This window comes from Nansenia antarctica, assembly GCF_963989245.1.
Source record: "Nansenia antarctica genome assembly, chromosome: 2".
In the NCBI taxonomy this organism is placed as follows: Eukaryota; Metazoa; Chordata; class Actinopteri; order Argentiniformes; family Microstomatidae; genus Nansenia; species Nansenia antarctica.
The window spans coordinates 75,606,425-75,622,171 of NC_137675.1; the positions used below are offsets into that span (position 1 = coordinate 75,606,425).

At 50.4% G+C, this 15,747-nt stretch overlaps 1 protein-coding gene across 1 annotated transcript; it reads right to left on the reverse strand.

Moving 5' to 3' along the window:
* Nucleotides 1-413: 413 nt before the first annotated feature.
* Nucleotides 414-15,356, reverse strand: LOC308151753 (tetratricopeptide repeat protein 39A-like; the record flags this gene model as incomplete). Its single annotated transcript, XM_080524660.1, has 15 exons — nucleotides 414-532; nucleotides 778-889; nucleotides 999-1,119; nucleotides 1,313-1,404; nucleotides 1,700-1,861; nucleotides 1,974-2,033; nucleotides 9,055-9,122; nucleotides 9,501-9,609; nucleotides 9,761-9,826; nucleotides 9,968-10,067; nucleotides 10,298-10,362; nucleotides 10,852-10,919; nucleotides 11,140-11,195; nucleotides 14,404-14,535; nucleotides 15,247-15,356. Coding segments are annotated over 15 exons (1,440 nt in total), but the record flags the coding sequence as incomplete, so codon positions are not given.
* Between the last annotated feature and the right edge of the window lie 391 nt (nucleotides 15,357-15,747).

Consider the following 15,747-nt stretch of genomic DNA (forward strand, 5'->3'; position numbering starts at 1 on the left):
TAGAACCTGAGGTGCCTGTGACTGTCCCGCTCACCTGTTGTAGGAGGTTGAGGTCCCTGACTCTCTCACCTGTTGTAGAAGGTTGAGGTCTCTGTCCCGCTCACCTGTTGTAGGAGGTTGAGGTCCCTGACTCTCTCACCTGTTGTAGAAGGTTGAGGTCTCTGACTCTCTCACCTGTTGTAGAAGGTTGAGGTCTCTGTCCCGCTCACCTGTTGTAGGAGGTTGAGGTCCCTGACTCTCTCACCTGTTGTAGAAGGTTGAGGTCTCTGTCCCGCTCACCTGTTGTAGGAGGTTGAGGTCCCTGACTCTCTCACCTGTTGTAGGAGGTTGAGGTCTCTGACTCTCTCACCTGTTGTAGGAGGTTGAGGTCCCTGACTCTCACCTGTTGTAGGAGGTTGAGGTCCCTGACTCTCTCACCTGTTGTAAACCTTGTTGAAGCTTTCCTCAGCGGCCTGGGCACGGCCCTGGTTCTTCAGACACAGACCCTTCAGCAGGTGGATCAAACAGAGGTCGTCTACAGAATATTCATTCACTGCCCAAGAGGAAGAAGACACACTTCACATTATACAACCATTACGCAATCAAAATAAACATACATTTCCAGTACAAAATCAAGCAGAATATGTATTGAATTTACTCTGATTCCAGTCTGGATTGGTGATATAATAAGAGTGGTGTTTAGCCTCGCAACTGGCTAAGAAAATCAGGCTGGTGTGTCCCTATTTAGACTGAGTGCCTGGTGAACTGGATATACTGCACATAGACAGGTTGCAGTACCAGGAGAGTCCAGCAGGGTGCGTTCTTCCTCCACCAAAGTCTGCATCATCCCCTCTGTAAGCTCTGGCCGCTTGCTGATCACAGTGAAGCCATTCCACATGTACATCATCTCCTACAACACAGCAGGACAGAAACACTGATGTGAGGCACATATTTCAATGAACCTGTGTGTGTGTGTGTGTGTGTGTGTGTGTGTGTGTCTACAGGTGGGTTGTGATTACCAACACGGGTACGGGGAGTCTCACAGGGCAGCTTGCTTTGTATCGTCTGGCCTTGCGAATGGCAAACTTCTCAGTGGGGGGAGACTTGCCTGCTATCTTCTGCTTCAAGGAGGGCACCTTTCTGAGAGACCATAGCAAAGAGAGAAAGAGAGGATGGAGAAGAAAGAAAGAGAGAGACGTGGGGGAGAGAGAGAGAGAGAGAGAGAGAGAGAGAGAGAGAGAAAGAGAGGGGAGGGGGGAGGGTGTGGTTATAAGTTTGTCCAACACTAGGTAAGTCTAGTCAGTTAGCCCTTGGGATTACAGTGTTTATTTACCTGAAGAGCTCCACCTCATCTTCCCCAAACGGCCGAGCCTCCCCTGGAGGCAGCATGCTGAGGTAAGCAGCCTTCATGTACACATACATGGCCTGAGGGAGAGAGAGAGAGAGAGAAACAGAGAGAAACAGAGAGAGCGACAGACAGAGAAATAGAAAATGCCTAAGTAAGTAGAGTTTGATGTGAACACCTTCAACAGATTAGTGAGGGGGAAACTAGATTAGCTGTAGAAAACAAACTAGAATTATGCTAAATAAAGTTTGTACGGTCGAGTGGAAAACATGTATCTTTGATGTAGATATAAGGGGAGGAATCTGTGTTCTTTTCTGAAGCTTGGCAGCACACTCTACTACGGTCATACATATTATTATTATTATTATTATATACCTTGGACCAGCGGCTCTCCTGACTCAGAAGGTCCGCGTAAAAGTAGGCCATCCTCCACACACGCTTGTAGGTGAAGCACCACATCAGCTCCCAGTAGCACATGTGGTGGAACTGCTTCCACTGCTGCTGGGCCTTGCAGCCGTCCTCAAACAGCGCCACCGCCTGGTATCACAGAGATATTACACCCCTATTAGAACACGCACATTGACGTATCATGTCTACGATGTTAGGGCCAGGGCGTTGTTTCTGGATGGGACCTTCATGTATTTCTCACCTCATCAATGTTCCCTTTGATCTCCTCCGCTCTGCCTGCAAAGAAGAGGAAGATGGCACCCTGAAGAGAGGAGGCGGAGAAGAGTGTAAATGTCTATACTTTGGCGGAAGTAAGCCTTTGAGGTTGGAGGCTAAAGAACTACAAAAATGGAGGCTTTAAGAACGACACAACGGAGGCTAAGGCATTAGCTCCCAACAGCCCCACTACTTACATGACCTATCACATTCTTACTGTGTGTTATGAAGGCCCACAATTTAGAGCCAGTTTAGTTTCCCCGAATCAGCCCTATTTTGCCCCTGTTATTTCCTTTATTATTTTCCATACTGTTCATGTACGTTTTCATGAAGGTGTATGTATTGTTATTGTAATTGTATAAGTTCTGTCGTAGATTTGTTTAGTATTGTGTAAGCGCCAGTTTAGTGGGCGTGGTTTTGAGTGGCGTACGTGACCGGATGTATGGTTGGCGTACGTGACCGGATGTATGTTCGGTTGGTGTATATATAGCGACGGAAGTGGTCTGTGCGGCAGAGTGATGAGAGTAACGAGAGTGAGAAGAAGCAGAGAAAACGAGAAGTCGATCTAAGATGGCGGAGTCAGTGAAACGCACACCGTGCTGAAGCTGAAGACCTGAAGAGTGATTATTGAGTTTACCACTGTGACAGAGGGCAAACCTTACAGCAGCAATTCAACATCTCTCAACAGTCCACAAGGAGAACGGGAGACTCTGAGTGTCGGAGGAGACCTGCCTTTGGCATTGACTGTTAGTAGTGAATCACGGGCTACCCGCAGCACCGCGGGAGTTCGGAGTTCGTTGAGTTGGCCGCGCTAGCCCAGTTTAGCTGTGTCCCCGTTAGCCAGCCTTGCCAGCCGCCGGCTGCTAACGTTGGACCAAGCGAGACCCAAGCTGGACAAAGCCGTCGCCTTCACGAGGTGGATTGCGACCGACCGTGGACCACCGGACCTGAGCCATTCACACCTCGTCGTGGACTACGAAGAAGCCCCTTTCCCTTCAAGTTGCTACGTCACCCCCCCCCTTTGTCTGCTGCCTTCCTCGAAGCACATGCGAGCTCCAACCAGGCCTCAACGCGCTCCTTTCAGTCCGGGACTCTAAGACTGCGTGTGAGTGAGTGATTGAGTGTGTGTGTGGCCGGCTGGGAGGGAGTATATACGGGGATGTATATATCATTTGTCTAAATAAATGTGTTTGTTCATCTTTGCTACATTACTGTGTGTTTAGTTGCCTGTTAGCTAATGCTAATGCTAATGCTAATTCTAATGCTAATGCTAATGCTAGTACTGCTAGTCTAAAGGGTTGCTGGCGCCCCCTGCCTGTATCCTCCTACACTGCCGATTTAGCTCCGAGTTAGTTAGATAACCAGCCCTTCCTAAATTCTACAGTCCTTTAGCTACTCCCTGGTTACAATTGGTCCTTCGAGCCGGATAGGTTGTGTAGTGATAGCATGGCTGAGCGCAGCCAACCAGACAAGACAGTTACCCCCCCTTCTCCGCCCCCTGAGCCAGAGCCACGACCACAGAGAGTCCCGCGGTTGCCTCCGAGGTTACAGGAGTATGAGCTTGAGCTCGAAAGCTCACTGAGTAGTAGTGAGGAGCGCACTCCACGGGATACAGTGGTCGGAGAGGCCGAGGTGTCCGCCGGCGCGCGGGTGGCTAGCACCGAGACAGCCATCAAAGAGCACCAGCCTGAGGATGAGATGGCAGAACAGCAGGGTTTTGCCGTAGAAACGGAAGAGCAGGAAGGAGAGGCCCGGTCTGACAGCGCCTGCGGGCGGAAGAGGGAGGGCCTCAGCTTTAACGATCTGCCTCCCAGTACGGCGCGCTCGAGACCTAGCTCCTGCCGTTCAGTGGCTTCCTCCCGGTCCAGGGTTTCCGTGGGCAGTTCTGCCTATGGGGCGGATAGCATGCACTCCAGAGGGAGTAGTGCCGCGCTGTCAGAATGTATGCGCCAACAGGCCGAGATGGCGTTAGAGCGGGAACGCCTCCAGTTCGAGCGTGAACGCCTCCAGATGGAGGGGGCGGAACGCGCGGCGGAGAGGCAGCGCCAGGAGGCGCTAGAACGTGAACGCCTCCAGATGGAAGGAGCGGAACGTGCGGCGGAGAGACAGCGCCAGGAGGCGTTAGAGAGGGAACGTGCGGCGGAGAGGCAGCGCCAGGAGGCGCTAGAACGTGAACGCCTCCAGATGGAAGGAGCGGAACGTGCGGCGGAGAGACAGCGCCAGGAGGCGTTAGAGAGGGAACGTGCGGCGGAGAGACAGCGCCAGGAGGCGTTAGAGAGGGAACGCATCCATTTCGAGCGCGAGCGCCTCCAGATGGAGGGGGCGGAACGCGCGGCGGAGAGGCAGATGGCGAGAGAGCAACTGCACGCGGAGAAGATGGAGGAAGTGATGCAGACCATGCGCGACGTGTGCATCAGCAGAGCTCCGTCGGCCCGTAGCTCCAGAGCATCATCCGCACGGCCCTCTCGAGTGCCATCTCCTGAACCCCCCGCCGATGGCTCCATGACCCCCGCCATGACTGTCCAACTACAGGCCCAGCTGACCACCTTGAAGGAAGAGGACCAGGGACCCGACCGCTACGCGGCCCAGAGGGAGCCAGCGTCGCTGCCCGGGAGGGGAGCCATTCCCCAAGAGCGTAGCACACCCCTAGGTCCTCCAGTGAACCAAAATGCATGCAGGCCGGACACCCAGACCGTCACTCCAGCCCCGATCATCCACTACAGGATGTTTCCCCAGGTGGAGGGACCCAAGTTCCCCTTCTTCAAGGACGAGGACAGGAGCCAGTATGTGGAACTACGCATCTGCCTAGACACGCTCTTGGACGACTCCTGCTCAGAGTCCTACAAATATGCGATTCTCCTTCAGCATGTGAGGAACCCCAGAGCCCACAACATGGTTCTGGCCCATGCCTCCGCACCGACACCTTACACCAGAGCGCTCGCCGACTTGGATGCCCGCTACGGTCGTCCCTGGAACCACGCCCTTGCTGAACTGCAAGCCCTCGAACAGCAGGCCCCCATCAAGGATGAACGGGCGCTGGATGACTTCGCGCTCCGCGTGCACACCTTGGTTGGAATGCTGAAGACGCAGGGCCCAGCTGGCGCCAGCGAGATCAACAGCACCTCCAACGTAGAGCGGCTGCTCCGCAAGATCCCACGCTTCCGGCAGGAGAGGTTCCGGCGACAGCAGCGCGTTCGTAACCCCGGGAAGTTGGGTCTGAGCATGGCTGCCTTCGCGGAGTTCCTACTGGAGGAAGTGCATGACACCAACGTAGACGCCATGGGTTACGCTGAGCCGAAGAAGGAGAGGGAGAAGGGAGACCGCTGGGACAGGCCGAGCTCGAACAGAGGACGCCCAGTAGGAGTGCTGCACACGGAGGAAGAGCCTCGGAGAGAGAGGAAAGCCCGACCTGAGGGAAAGGATTCCTCTCAACCCCCTCAAAAGGGACGGAGAGGTCCACCGCCATGTCCGTACTGCACCAGCGAGCACTGGTTCAATGAGTGCAGTGACTTCAACAACCTGAGTACCGAGGCCAAGCAGAGGTGGCTCGAGGAGAACAAGAGGTGCTGGAACTGTGGGCGCGACCATCTGGCTAAGAACTGCACCTTGAGGAGAAAGTGCAACCGCTGTGAGGAGGTCCACCTCAACATCCTACACGAGGTCTCCCTCGCCAGGTCCACGGAGGGCACCAGAAGCCCTAGGTCCGGTAGCGCACCGGAAGAGGAAACACCTGTCTACTATCTAGACCCAACCCAGAGCAGCGGCTCCAAGGTCCTACTGAAGGTGGTGAAGGTCCAACTGCACCACAACAACGCTGTGTACGACACGTACGCCGTTCTAGACGACGGGTCGGAACGGACCATCCTCCTCCAGGAGGCAGTGCGCCAGTTGGGGCTCCACGGGACTGAGGAGAAGCTGACTCTGCGCACGATACGTCGCGACCTTAAAGAGGTCACCGGGGCGAGAATCAACTTCTCTATCTCCCCGGCGGGGCGGCCGTCGGATAGATATCGGCTTCAGAATGTCTTCACCGCAGACCAGCTAGCGCTCTCCCGCTACGACTACCCCCTGGAGAGATTACGCGCAAGATATTCCCACCTACGGCGAGTAGACCTACATCCGATAGAAGGAGCGGAGCCAACCCTTCTCATCGGCTCGGACAACGCTGCACTGATCGTGTCGCTCCGTCCTCCGCTGAGAGGACCACGAGGCTGCCCGATGGCTGTTAAGACTGCGCTTGGGTGGGCCCTCCAAGGCGCTACCGAGTGGAGGGATAGAGACGGGAGAGCTACGTCATCCCTCCATGTCCGAACCGAAGAAGTGCAGACCATTGGCGCCCAACGTGGGGCTATTCCTGAAGACCCTTACCCTGAATCTGCCAATAGAAGAGGCTTCATCAAAGAAGATGCGAAGCACAGGGCTTTCCCTAAGGGGCAACCTGATGAGCTAGCCTACTCAGAATCTGACCCTCATCGGCGGACTCGTGACAGGGATCCAAATGGGAGGGGCTATTCAAAGGAGGCACTCTGGCCAGCAGCTGGGGAATGGGGGCCAGACAAGAATAGGTTCACAGTGCCAATGGAAGAGGGTGGTCAACACAGTAGAGACCATTTGTTAGACCTAGTTAAGGCCATTCGTCAGGAGGGAAGGGGAAAGAGCTTCGAGGCCAGCAGAGCACCCCTTCAGAGGCCAGCAGAGGTCAGCAGAGCACCCCTTCAGAGGCCAGCAGAGGCCAGCAGAGCACCCCTTCAGAGGCCAGCAGAGGGCAGCAGAGTGAGGTCTGAGATCCCAGAACCTTTCAGACAATTTCTGTCTGGGGCCACAGTTAGTAACAAGTACCCTGAGAAGAGCCGGTTCTCTGATGCCACAGACCAGGAGATGGATGTGGTTAAAATAATACGTGTTGATGACTCTAATAGACCACGGCAGGAAACCTTTGCCAAGCCACAGGGTGTCTACCAGGGGACAAGCTCCAGAGCTGAGATGACACGGACACAGACTCCAGACACAGGCAATGTTTTGGATGTGTTGAACAACATACAAATTGAGAATGTGGAAGAGGCCAACTTCCTGAAGGACAAGCTGTGTCATCTTCTGAAAGAGTTCCAAGCCAACAAATCAGAGAAGGTTGAGCACAAAAGCCAAGGTCCAACAGTTGTCTCCAAAGACTACAGTCACATGAGCAAGGGCCACCTGGAATCTACTAGAGACCAATACGAAAGAAACTTCAGCCAAGTACAAGAGGAGAGACATTATGAAAGCCAACCCAGGCGATCACCGAAACTCTACTCCCCAGAAACTACACAGGGTCTCTACAGAGAGAGACCCAGAGATGCAGAGGAGCAATTGGAGAAACACAGCCATGCAAGTCGTTCTGAACCCAGAGGTTCAAGGAGAAACCATTATGAAGAGGTCTTTGGACAGGTTGACAGGTACCCACCATCCCATGCCTGGCAGGAAGAGCCATTGAAGTATCCGGAGAGGTCCCAAGGGTCCATGTACCCAGATGACTATCCACCTGCTGTGGATGAGTTTTATGACCCTTACCAACCTACACTCGAAGGGAGTGGGGATATGGGATGCCCCCTGGCCCTCAGACCTCCACTAGCCTAGACACTATCACCTCATACCTCACGCTGCTAGAGCAGCCTAGCCAGTGTGCCTTCCCTAGTTAAATGAAACCGAGGGTTTCATGGGGCGGCTGTTATGAAGGCCCACAATTTAGAGCCAGTTTAGTTTCCCCGAATCAGCCCTATTTTGCCCCTGTTATTTCCTTTATTATTTTCCATACTGTTCATGTACGTTTTCATGAAGGTGTATGTATTGTTATTGTAATTGTATAAGTTCTGTCGTAGATTTGTTTAGTATTGTGTAAGCGCCAGTTTAGTGGGCGTGGTTTTGAGTGGCGTACGTGACCGGATGTATGGTTGGCGTACGTGACCGGATGTATGTTCGGTTGGTGTATATATAGCGACGGAAGTGGTCTGTGCGGCAGAGTGATGAGAGTAACGAGAGTGAGAAGAAGCAGAGAAAACGAGAAGTCGATCTAAGATGGCGGAGTCAGTGAAACGCACACCGTGCTGAAGCTGAAGACCTGAAGAGTGATTATTGAGTTTACCACTGTGACAGAGGGCAAACCTTACAGCAGCAATTCAACATCTCTCAACAGTCCACAAGGAGAACGGGAGACTCTGAGTGTCGGAGGAGACCTGCCTTTGGCATTGACTGTTAGTAGTGAATCACGGGCTACCCGCAGCACCGCGGGAGTTCGGAGTTCGTTGAGTTGGCCGCGCTAGCCCAGTTTAGCTGTGTCCCCGTTAGCCAGCCTTGCCAGCCGCCGGCTGCTAACGTTGGACCAAGCGAGACCCAAGCTGGACAAAGCCGTCGCCTTCACGAGGTGGATTGCGACCGACCGTGGACCACCGGACCTGAGCCATTCACACCTCGTCGTGGACTACGAAGAAGCCCCTTTCCCTTCAAGTTGCTACGTCACCCCCCCCCCTTTGTCTGCTGCCTTCCTCGAAGCACATGCGAGCTCCAACCAGGCCTCAACGCGCTCCTTTCAGTCCGGGACTCTAAGACTGCGTGTGAGTGAGTGATTGAGTGTGTGTGTGGCCGGCTGGGAGGGAGTATATACGGGGATGTATATATCATTTGTCTAAATAAATGTGTTTGTTCATCTTTGCTACATTACTGTGTGTTTAGTTGCCTGTTAGCTAATGCTAATGCTAATGCTAATTCTAATGCTAATGCTAATGCTAGTACTGCTAGTCTAAAGGGTTGCTGGCGCCCCCTGCCTGTATCCTCCTACACTGCCGATTTAGCTCCGAGTTAGTTAGATAACCAGCCCTTCCTAAATTCTACAGTCCTTTAGCTACTCCCTGGTTACACTGTGCGTAACTTCACCTCCCTCCATTGAGCAACAACACCGACATTGTAAACCCATTAGTTGTGATAGTATTGTTTGCCTAGACCTCTCCTGGTATCGGTATACATTGTCTTACATGGAGGGTACAGTTTGCTTTGGGCTGGGAAGGAGTTTAATTAAATAGAGGAATGTTACTCACTCGTGGGTAGCGGAGGCGGAATGGCTTCAGCAGCTTCTCAGCATCGACCACGTCCCCCTCACCTGTCCCTATCTCAAGTAGAGGAGGAAGATTAGATGATTTGTCATCCATGTGTGTACACACACACACACACACACACACACACACACACACACACACACACACACACACACACACGTACCTCCACCAGCCTCCCACCAGCCAGAGATAACTATTTCTATTTCTATAATCTATTTCTGTGAGTGTATCGTACCTAGTGGTGTGTAACAGTGGTGTGTACAGTATACCCAGAGATCATATACATATTATCACATAGTATATGATAATATATACTATATATTTCTGTGGGTGATAGTATATACCATGTATTTCTGTGGGTGATAGTATATACCATGTATTTCTGTGGGTGATAGTGTACACCATGTATTTCTGTGGGTGTGTCGTACCGAGTATGAAGGTCAGGAAGGTGTAATAGCAGAGCAGCAGCAGGGCACACAGCATGGAGCGCAGGTTGAGCGCTGTCGCTCCATCACTCAGCTGGGAGAGGCCATACTCCTGTACACAACATACATACATGGTGAGAGAGGGAGGTAGAGAGAGAGAAAGGGGGGAGACGGTAGGGAGGAAGGGAGAGAGAGAGACACACACACACACACACACACGCAAAAATAGTCTATTGTGGTTTAATCAGGGAGTGCTACTATACCTTGTCTCCAGAGAAGCCAGCGAACTCTAAAACTTTCAGTATCCGGGGAGGAAACAGGGACAGGGTCTGTGGAGACGGTACAGAACACAGAGATGAAGGTCTATACAGGTCTGTGGAGAGACAGTACAGAACACAGAGATGGAGGTCTATACAGGTCTCACCGACACATATGGTAAACACATAAGTTACCACACAGTTGGGACGTACCAGGTTGAAGGCTCCAATCCCAAACGACACCCCTCCCTCTAAATGACTGTGGCTGGGTGCGTGCAGAGAGCTATGGGACTTTATGAAGGTATGCAACTCTCTGGGTGAGGAAAAGACAATTAGGTCATTCATTTACCACCGTGACTGTACATAATGGCATAATAAGGGGCGTAATCATACATGATTACAGAATAAAAAACACATCTAAATGGACTGATAACTGCAAGCACTTGGCTGTTATTGGTTTAACAACTGGGCATAGAGTCTTACTTTCACTGCAGCAACATTTCCCGACATTCAGACATTCATCGCTTCCTCCGGCACACTTACTTGTAAATGAGGTAACTGTTGCGTACTTTGATTCCTCCTTTGATAAAACTCACCATGCTCTCATCCTGGAGGAAGAGGAAATGGAAAATATATAAAGTATTTTTTAACAAAGGCGGCTTACTGACGAGACAAGAGTGGAGGGTTCTGGGCCGTATCCAAAAGTGTCTGAGAGGACCAGGGAAACCAGTTAGATCACCCCAGAAACCGCATTCATTCTGGAGATCTATTACGTGAGCTTAGAATGATAAGGTTCTATCTCCGTTTAGGGTAGTTCAGAGATATTGAGCGTCAAAGTTGTTACATTCCATTATGTTTTGTGAGATGGAACCTTTGTATTTTATGAATTACTAGCTCAAAAATGTCAACATTTTAAATATATTATAATTCTTATAATTCTAACGTCACGATTAGTCCTAATCTGTCTCTCTGTCTAAATCATGAAGCAGAAAAACAAGCCATTTTATTCACTAAAACATGTCACCTCAATGTCCTAAACAACTTCATTGCAGCTGATGGATACTAGTGCTTTGTGTTGCATAAGTGAAGTGTCGTACCTGTAGGAAGGTGAGAGCAGCTCTTTGAAGCAGACACTCAGCATAACACACCTCTGCATGGAGCTGTTCTGCAAACACACACACACACACACACACACACACACACACACAGACACAGACACAGACACACACACACACACACACACACGGACACACACACGGACACACACACACACATGGACACACACACATGGACACACACACTATTGAGATGACCAATTATCTGCATGTAATCAGAATGTACATATTGTGCTATGAGCCTCAATGTGGTGAGCCCAACCCCACTACCTTCAGTTAATGAGTCTGATGACTTGCTGACCAAATTAGGGGACTTCCGTCGAAACCTGAAAAGAAATGCGAGCAGACACATAATTTAATTTAGCCATTTAGCAGACGCTTTTAATGAATGAATGAATGAATGGACTTTATTGTCATTGCTACAGTACAGGTACCAAACAACGACATTTAGGAGGGGTGGCTCCCCTGGTGTTAGGAAAGGAAAAGAAAAAAAACTTTTAGAAAAAAAAATCACAAGAAGGGAAGGAGCTGGTTTACATAAATAAAGGCTATGTACACAATCCACTGTACTATACTGTACAGATAGTCGACTAGGGTTGTCATATTGCACAATAGTATTTTTTTCACGTTATTTAAAGTGTCACAGTTTGCAGGCTTCAAATGTACATATTTGTGCCTCAGCACTACACCTGATTTTTTTCAGTCCAGCAGCTGCCATACAATCCGTCTAGACTGTCCAGGGCCCAGAACTTAGGTCTTTGCTGTGTTCAGGGCCTGGACGGCCCTGTGGTAGAAGCAGTTCTTCAGTCTGTTTGTCTTAGCGGCCAGGGTCCTGAACCTCCTTTTCGAGGGCAGCCTGGTAAAGTGTACGTGCCCAGGGTGGGTCGGGTCCCTGGAGATCTTTGAGGCCTTCCTGAGACAGCGTGTGTTGTACAGCTCTTCCAGAGAGGGGAGGGGGGCGCCGGTGATCTTCTGTGCTGTTCTCACTACTCTCTGTAGCGCATTTCTCTCCGCTGTTGTGCAGCTGGAGAACCAGTTGCAGATGCCGTAGGTGAGGATGCTCTCCACTGCGCCGCGGTAGAAGGCCACCAGTATCTCCTGCTTGTTGTGTTCCTTCCTGAGGCATCTCAGGGTGTATAGCCGCTGTTGTGCCCTCTTGATGGTGCCTTTTGTGTTGTCCTTCCAGGTCAGGTCATCCCGCATGTGATGTCCCAGGAATCGGAGGGTTGAGACTCTCTCCACGCTCTCTCCGTCGATGAGCAGGGGCTGGATCTCGGACTTTTTCCTCCTGAAGTCTACGATGAATTCCTGGGTCTTTGACTTGTTCAGCAGCAGGTTGTTAACCTTGCACAGCTTGCTCAGTTGCTCTACCTCATCCCTGTACGCCGCCTCGTCCCCCCCCGAGATACATCCCACGACGGTGGTGTCGTCTGCAAACTTTACGATGTAGTTGCTGGGGTGGACGGGGGTGAAGTCGTAGGTGTAGAGGTTGTAGAGGATGGGGCTTAGCACGCAGCCCTGGGGGGACCCAGTGCTGAGGCTGAGGGCTGTGGAGGTGTGGGGGCCCACCCGCACCCTCTGGGGGCGGTCGGTCAGGAAGTCCTTGATCCACGCACATATAGAGTGTGATAGACCCAGGTCTAGTAGTTTGGTCACTAGCCTGTCTGGAAGGCCATCTGGCCCCGAGGCTTTCCTGGGGTCCACCGCCTTCAGTACGCGTCTCACTTCATGCTCTGTGAGGGTGAGGCTGCTGAGAGCTGGAGAGAGTGGTGTTTGTGTTGCGGTTACCTCCGTTCGCCCCTCGTCGAACCGGGCGTAGAAGGTGTTCAGCTTTCCCGCCAGCAGGGGGTCGTCCTCTGCGGCTGTGAGCCTGTTGGCTCTGAAGTTTGTCATCTGCTGAACCCCCTGCCACATCCGCCTGGAGTCGTTGCTCAGGAGGCATTCCTCAATCTTCTCTCTGTGCTCTGCCTTGGCCGCTTTGATTCCGCGCTTTAGGTTGGCCCTGGTGGAGCTGTACAGCGGTGTGCTCTTCCCTGCGAAGAAGGCGTTGTCCCTCTCGTTGATCAGTTTTTGGACCTTCCCAGTCATCCATGGCTTCGTGTTGGGGTAGACCCGGACCCGTTTGTCCACGGTGACTGAGTTGGTGCAGTTCACTATGTGGTTCAGAACCGACGACGTGTACTGTTCCAGGTCCTCATGCTCATATTCCTGCCATAGGGTGTCATTTAGGCAGATCTGCAGTGGAGCGGACCCTTCTGGCCAGGTTCTGACAGTCTTAGTGGTGATGGGAGCACTTTTCCCCATGGTAGTGTATGCAGGAATCAGGAGGATTGACACGTGGTCAGACATGCCTAGATGAGCTAGCGGACTAGCCTTGTAAGCACGTTTGATGTTGGTGTATACCTTGTCCAGTGTTTTTTCTCCTCTCGTTGCACATTTCACATGCTGATAGAACTTGGGTAGTACTGCCTTCAGGTCGACATGATTGAAATCCCCCGCTATGATGTGAATAGCCTGTGGATCAGTGCTTTGTTGGCCACTGATGACTTCATATAGTCGCGCCAATGCTAATCCAAAGCGATTTACAATTACGAATTACAGGGACATTCCCCCTGGAGTAACTGAGGGCTAAGTGCCTTACTCAAGGGCACACTAGTAGTGGTGTGGTTTCAGGTGGGATTTGAACTCACAACCTTCCGATCACAAGTCCAACTCACTATCCACTAGACCACCACTACCCCATAAGCTATAGGCAAAACAAATGCAATTGTTTGTTGTTGTTGTTGTTGTTGTTGTTGTTGTTGTTGTTGACCAATGCATGTTTCATCTGTGGGCATTCATAGCAGAAAAGTACTTCTTAGCCACAGCAGCCAGACTGCTTTTGACCACCTCTACCAATCACAAGTGTCCTTCATCGCTTGCCATAGGCTACCAATAGAGCAGCTCCAACCATGCAAACACAGGCAAATACCAGAATGGGAGGCCGGGTTGCTACGGTGTGTAAACGCTCTCATTTGCCTGTGTGTTCTGGCTGATAGGCAGAGGAACAATAGCCATGGTACAGTAAGTCAGTGTCCCTGTTCAGATCCAGGGACAGTAGTGTCAGAGAGTCTACAATCCAGACCAGATCAGAAAATACTAGGATCTTCCAGGATTTCCCTCAACTGACCTCAAAGGACCAAAGACCATTTCCTATCCAATACTGATGATTGACTATAGCATATACATTTACTGGAATTTAACGGAATTGCAAATGTATTGTTTTTGCATGTCTTAGGGAAGAGACACACATCATTCAAAAACACCATTCCACAATTGTACGGTTTAATTGTCTAAGCATCTTTGAGGCACAAAATCAGGATCAGTGGACCTAGCGGAGCAGAGTTCTGAGAACAATAAATGTATTATGATATCATAATTTACAAATAAATAAATGTATTATGATATCATAATTTATAAATAAATAAATGTATTATGATATTATAATTTATAAATAAATCCATTAATTCTGCCATTATCCAGCAAAAGTCTCACCTCTGGCAAACCTCCTGGGCACTCTTCATGGTGTTGCCTGCGTTGATGATGTCTTCCTGCTGAAAGGTCATCATTGCCTGCATCTCCAGCACTGTGGCGTAGATCAGAGCATGGTACATGCTCTCCTTTATCCTACAACAGAAAATACACAGACAAACAACAGACATGCACAGATAAGAGAACAGTGAACATAGCAAACCTGAAAAAGGCTTGTATCTACTCTATCTATCTATATTGTATCTACTCTATCTATCTATATTGTATCTACTCTATCTAGCTATATTGTATCTACTCTATCTATCTATATTGTATCTACTCTATCTAGCTATATTGTGTGGGTCTTGCTCCAGAGAAAAGGCTACAGTAAACGCTTTTCTCATTATTCCCTCTATCTCTTCCCTCCCACTGCTCCTTGTGTGTCTAGTGTTTTTTTTTGGTGTTGTATTTTCCAGGGCCTCTGCTCTACACTGCTTGTTGAGCCCTGGGCGTCAGCTTCAGCAAACACGCCGTATCCTGGAGAAGTGACTCTTCGACCAACAGGAAGTAACACTTCACTACAGCACGCAGTGACAGGGCAACATTACAATCACATCCAACAGTGTGAACACACACACACACACACACACACACACACACACACAAACAAACACAACTATACTACACTAACTATACCATACAAACAACACACGGTTGCAAAATACAAATATGCAAACTATACAATTATGCAACGCTAAACCTACATCCTACAAATTGATTTGCAAATTCATCGTTGACATTTGAACAAGAGCACTCAATTGAAAGGCTGTATCGTCCACTTCAGTCCCAGGAGGGTTCTGCTGTTACCGTGGTCGCAGCTTATCCAGGCTCTCGCTGAAGTGGTTGTTAAGGAAGAGGTCCAGCGCCTCCATGCACTCATCAAGGCATCCCTGCAGGGTCAGCTGTGTGGAACTACACACACAAAAAAACACACACACACACACACACACATACACACACACACACTACAATTGGTACATGCAGAGTAAAGCGCAAAGCCTAAGGTTTTAATAAAGATGTACTTATACATCCCATTTTGCACACACAGAGCCCAGCATCATTCTGTGGCTGTGTGTGTCAGCTGTACTCTTGTCTAACTGTGTAAGGCAGGCGGGTGGGGAGACTGAGATGTGTGCATGTAGAATCAGAGGGCTCTGGGGGCCCATAGGTGTGGTAATCACATTGACTGCAACAGAGTCAATACATGTGCAAGCATTCTTCTGGGAATAGAATTGTGTGTGTATGTGTAGTCCAGGGCACTAGCCTGCTTAGAGGACAGCGAGAGAGAGAGAGAAAGAGAGACACACA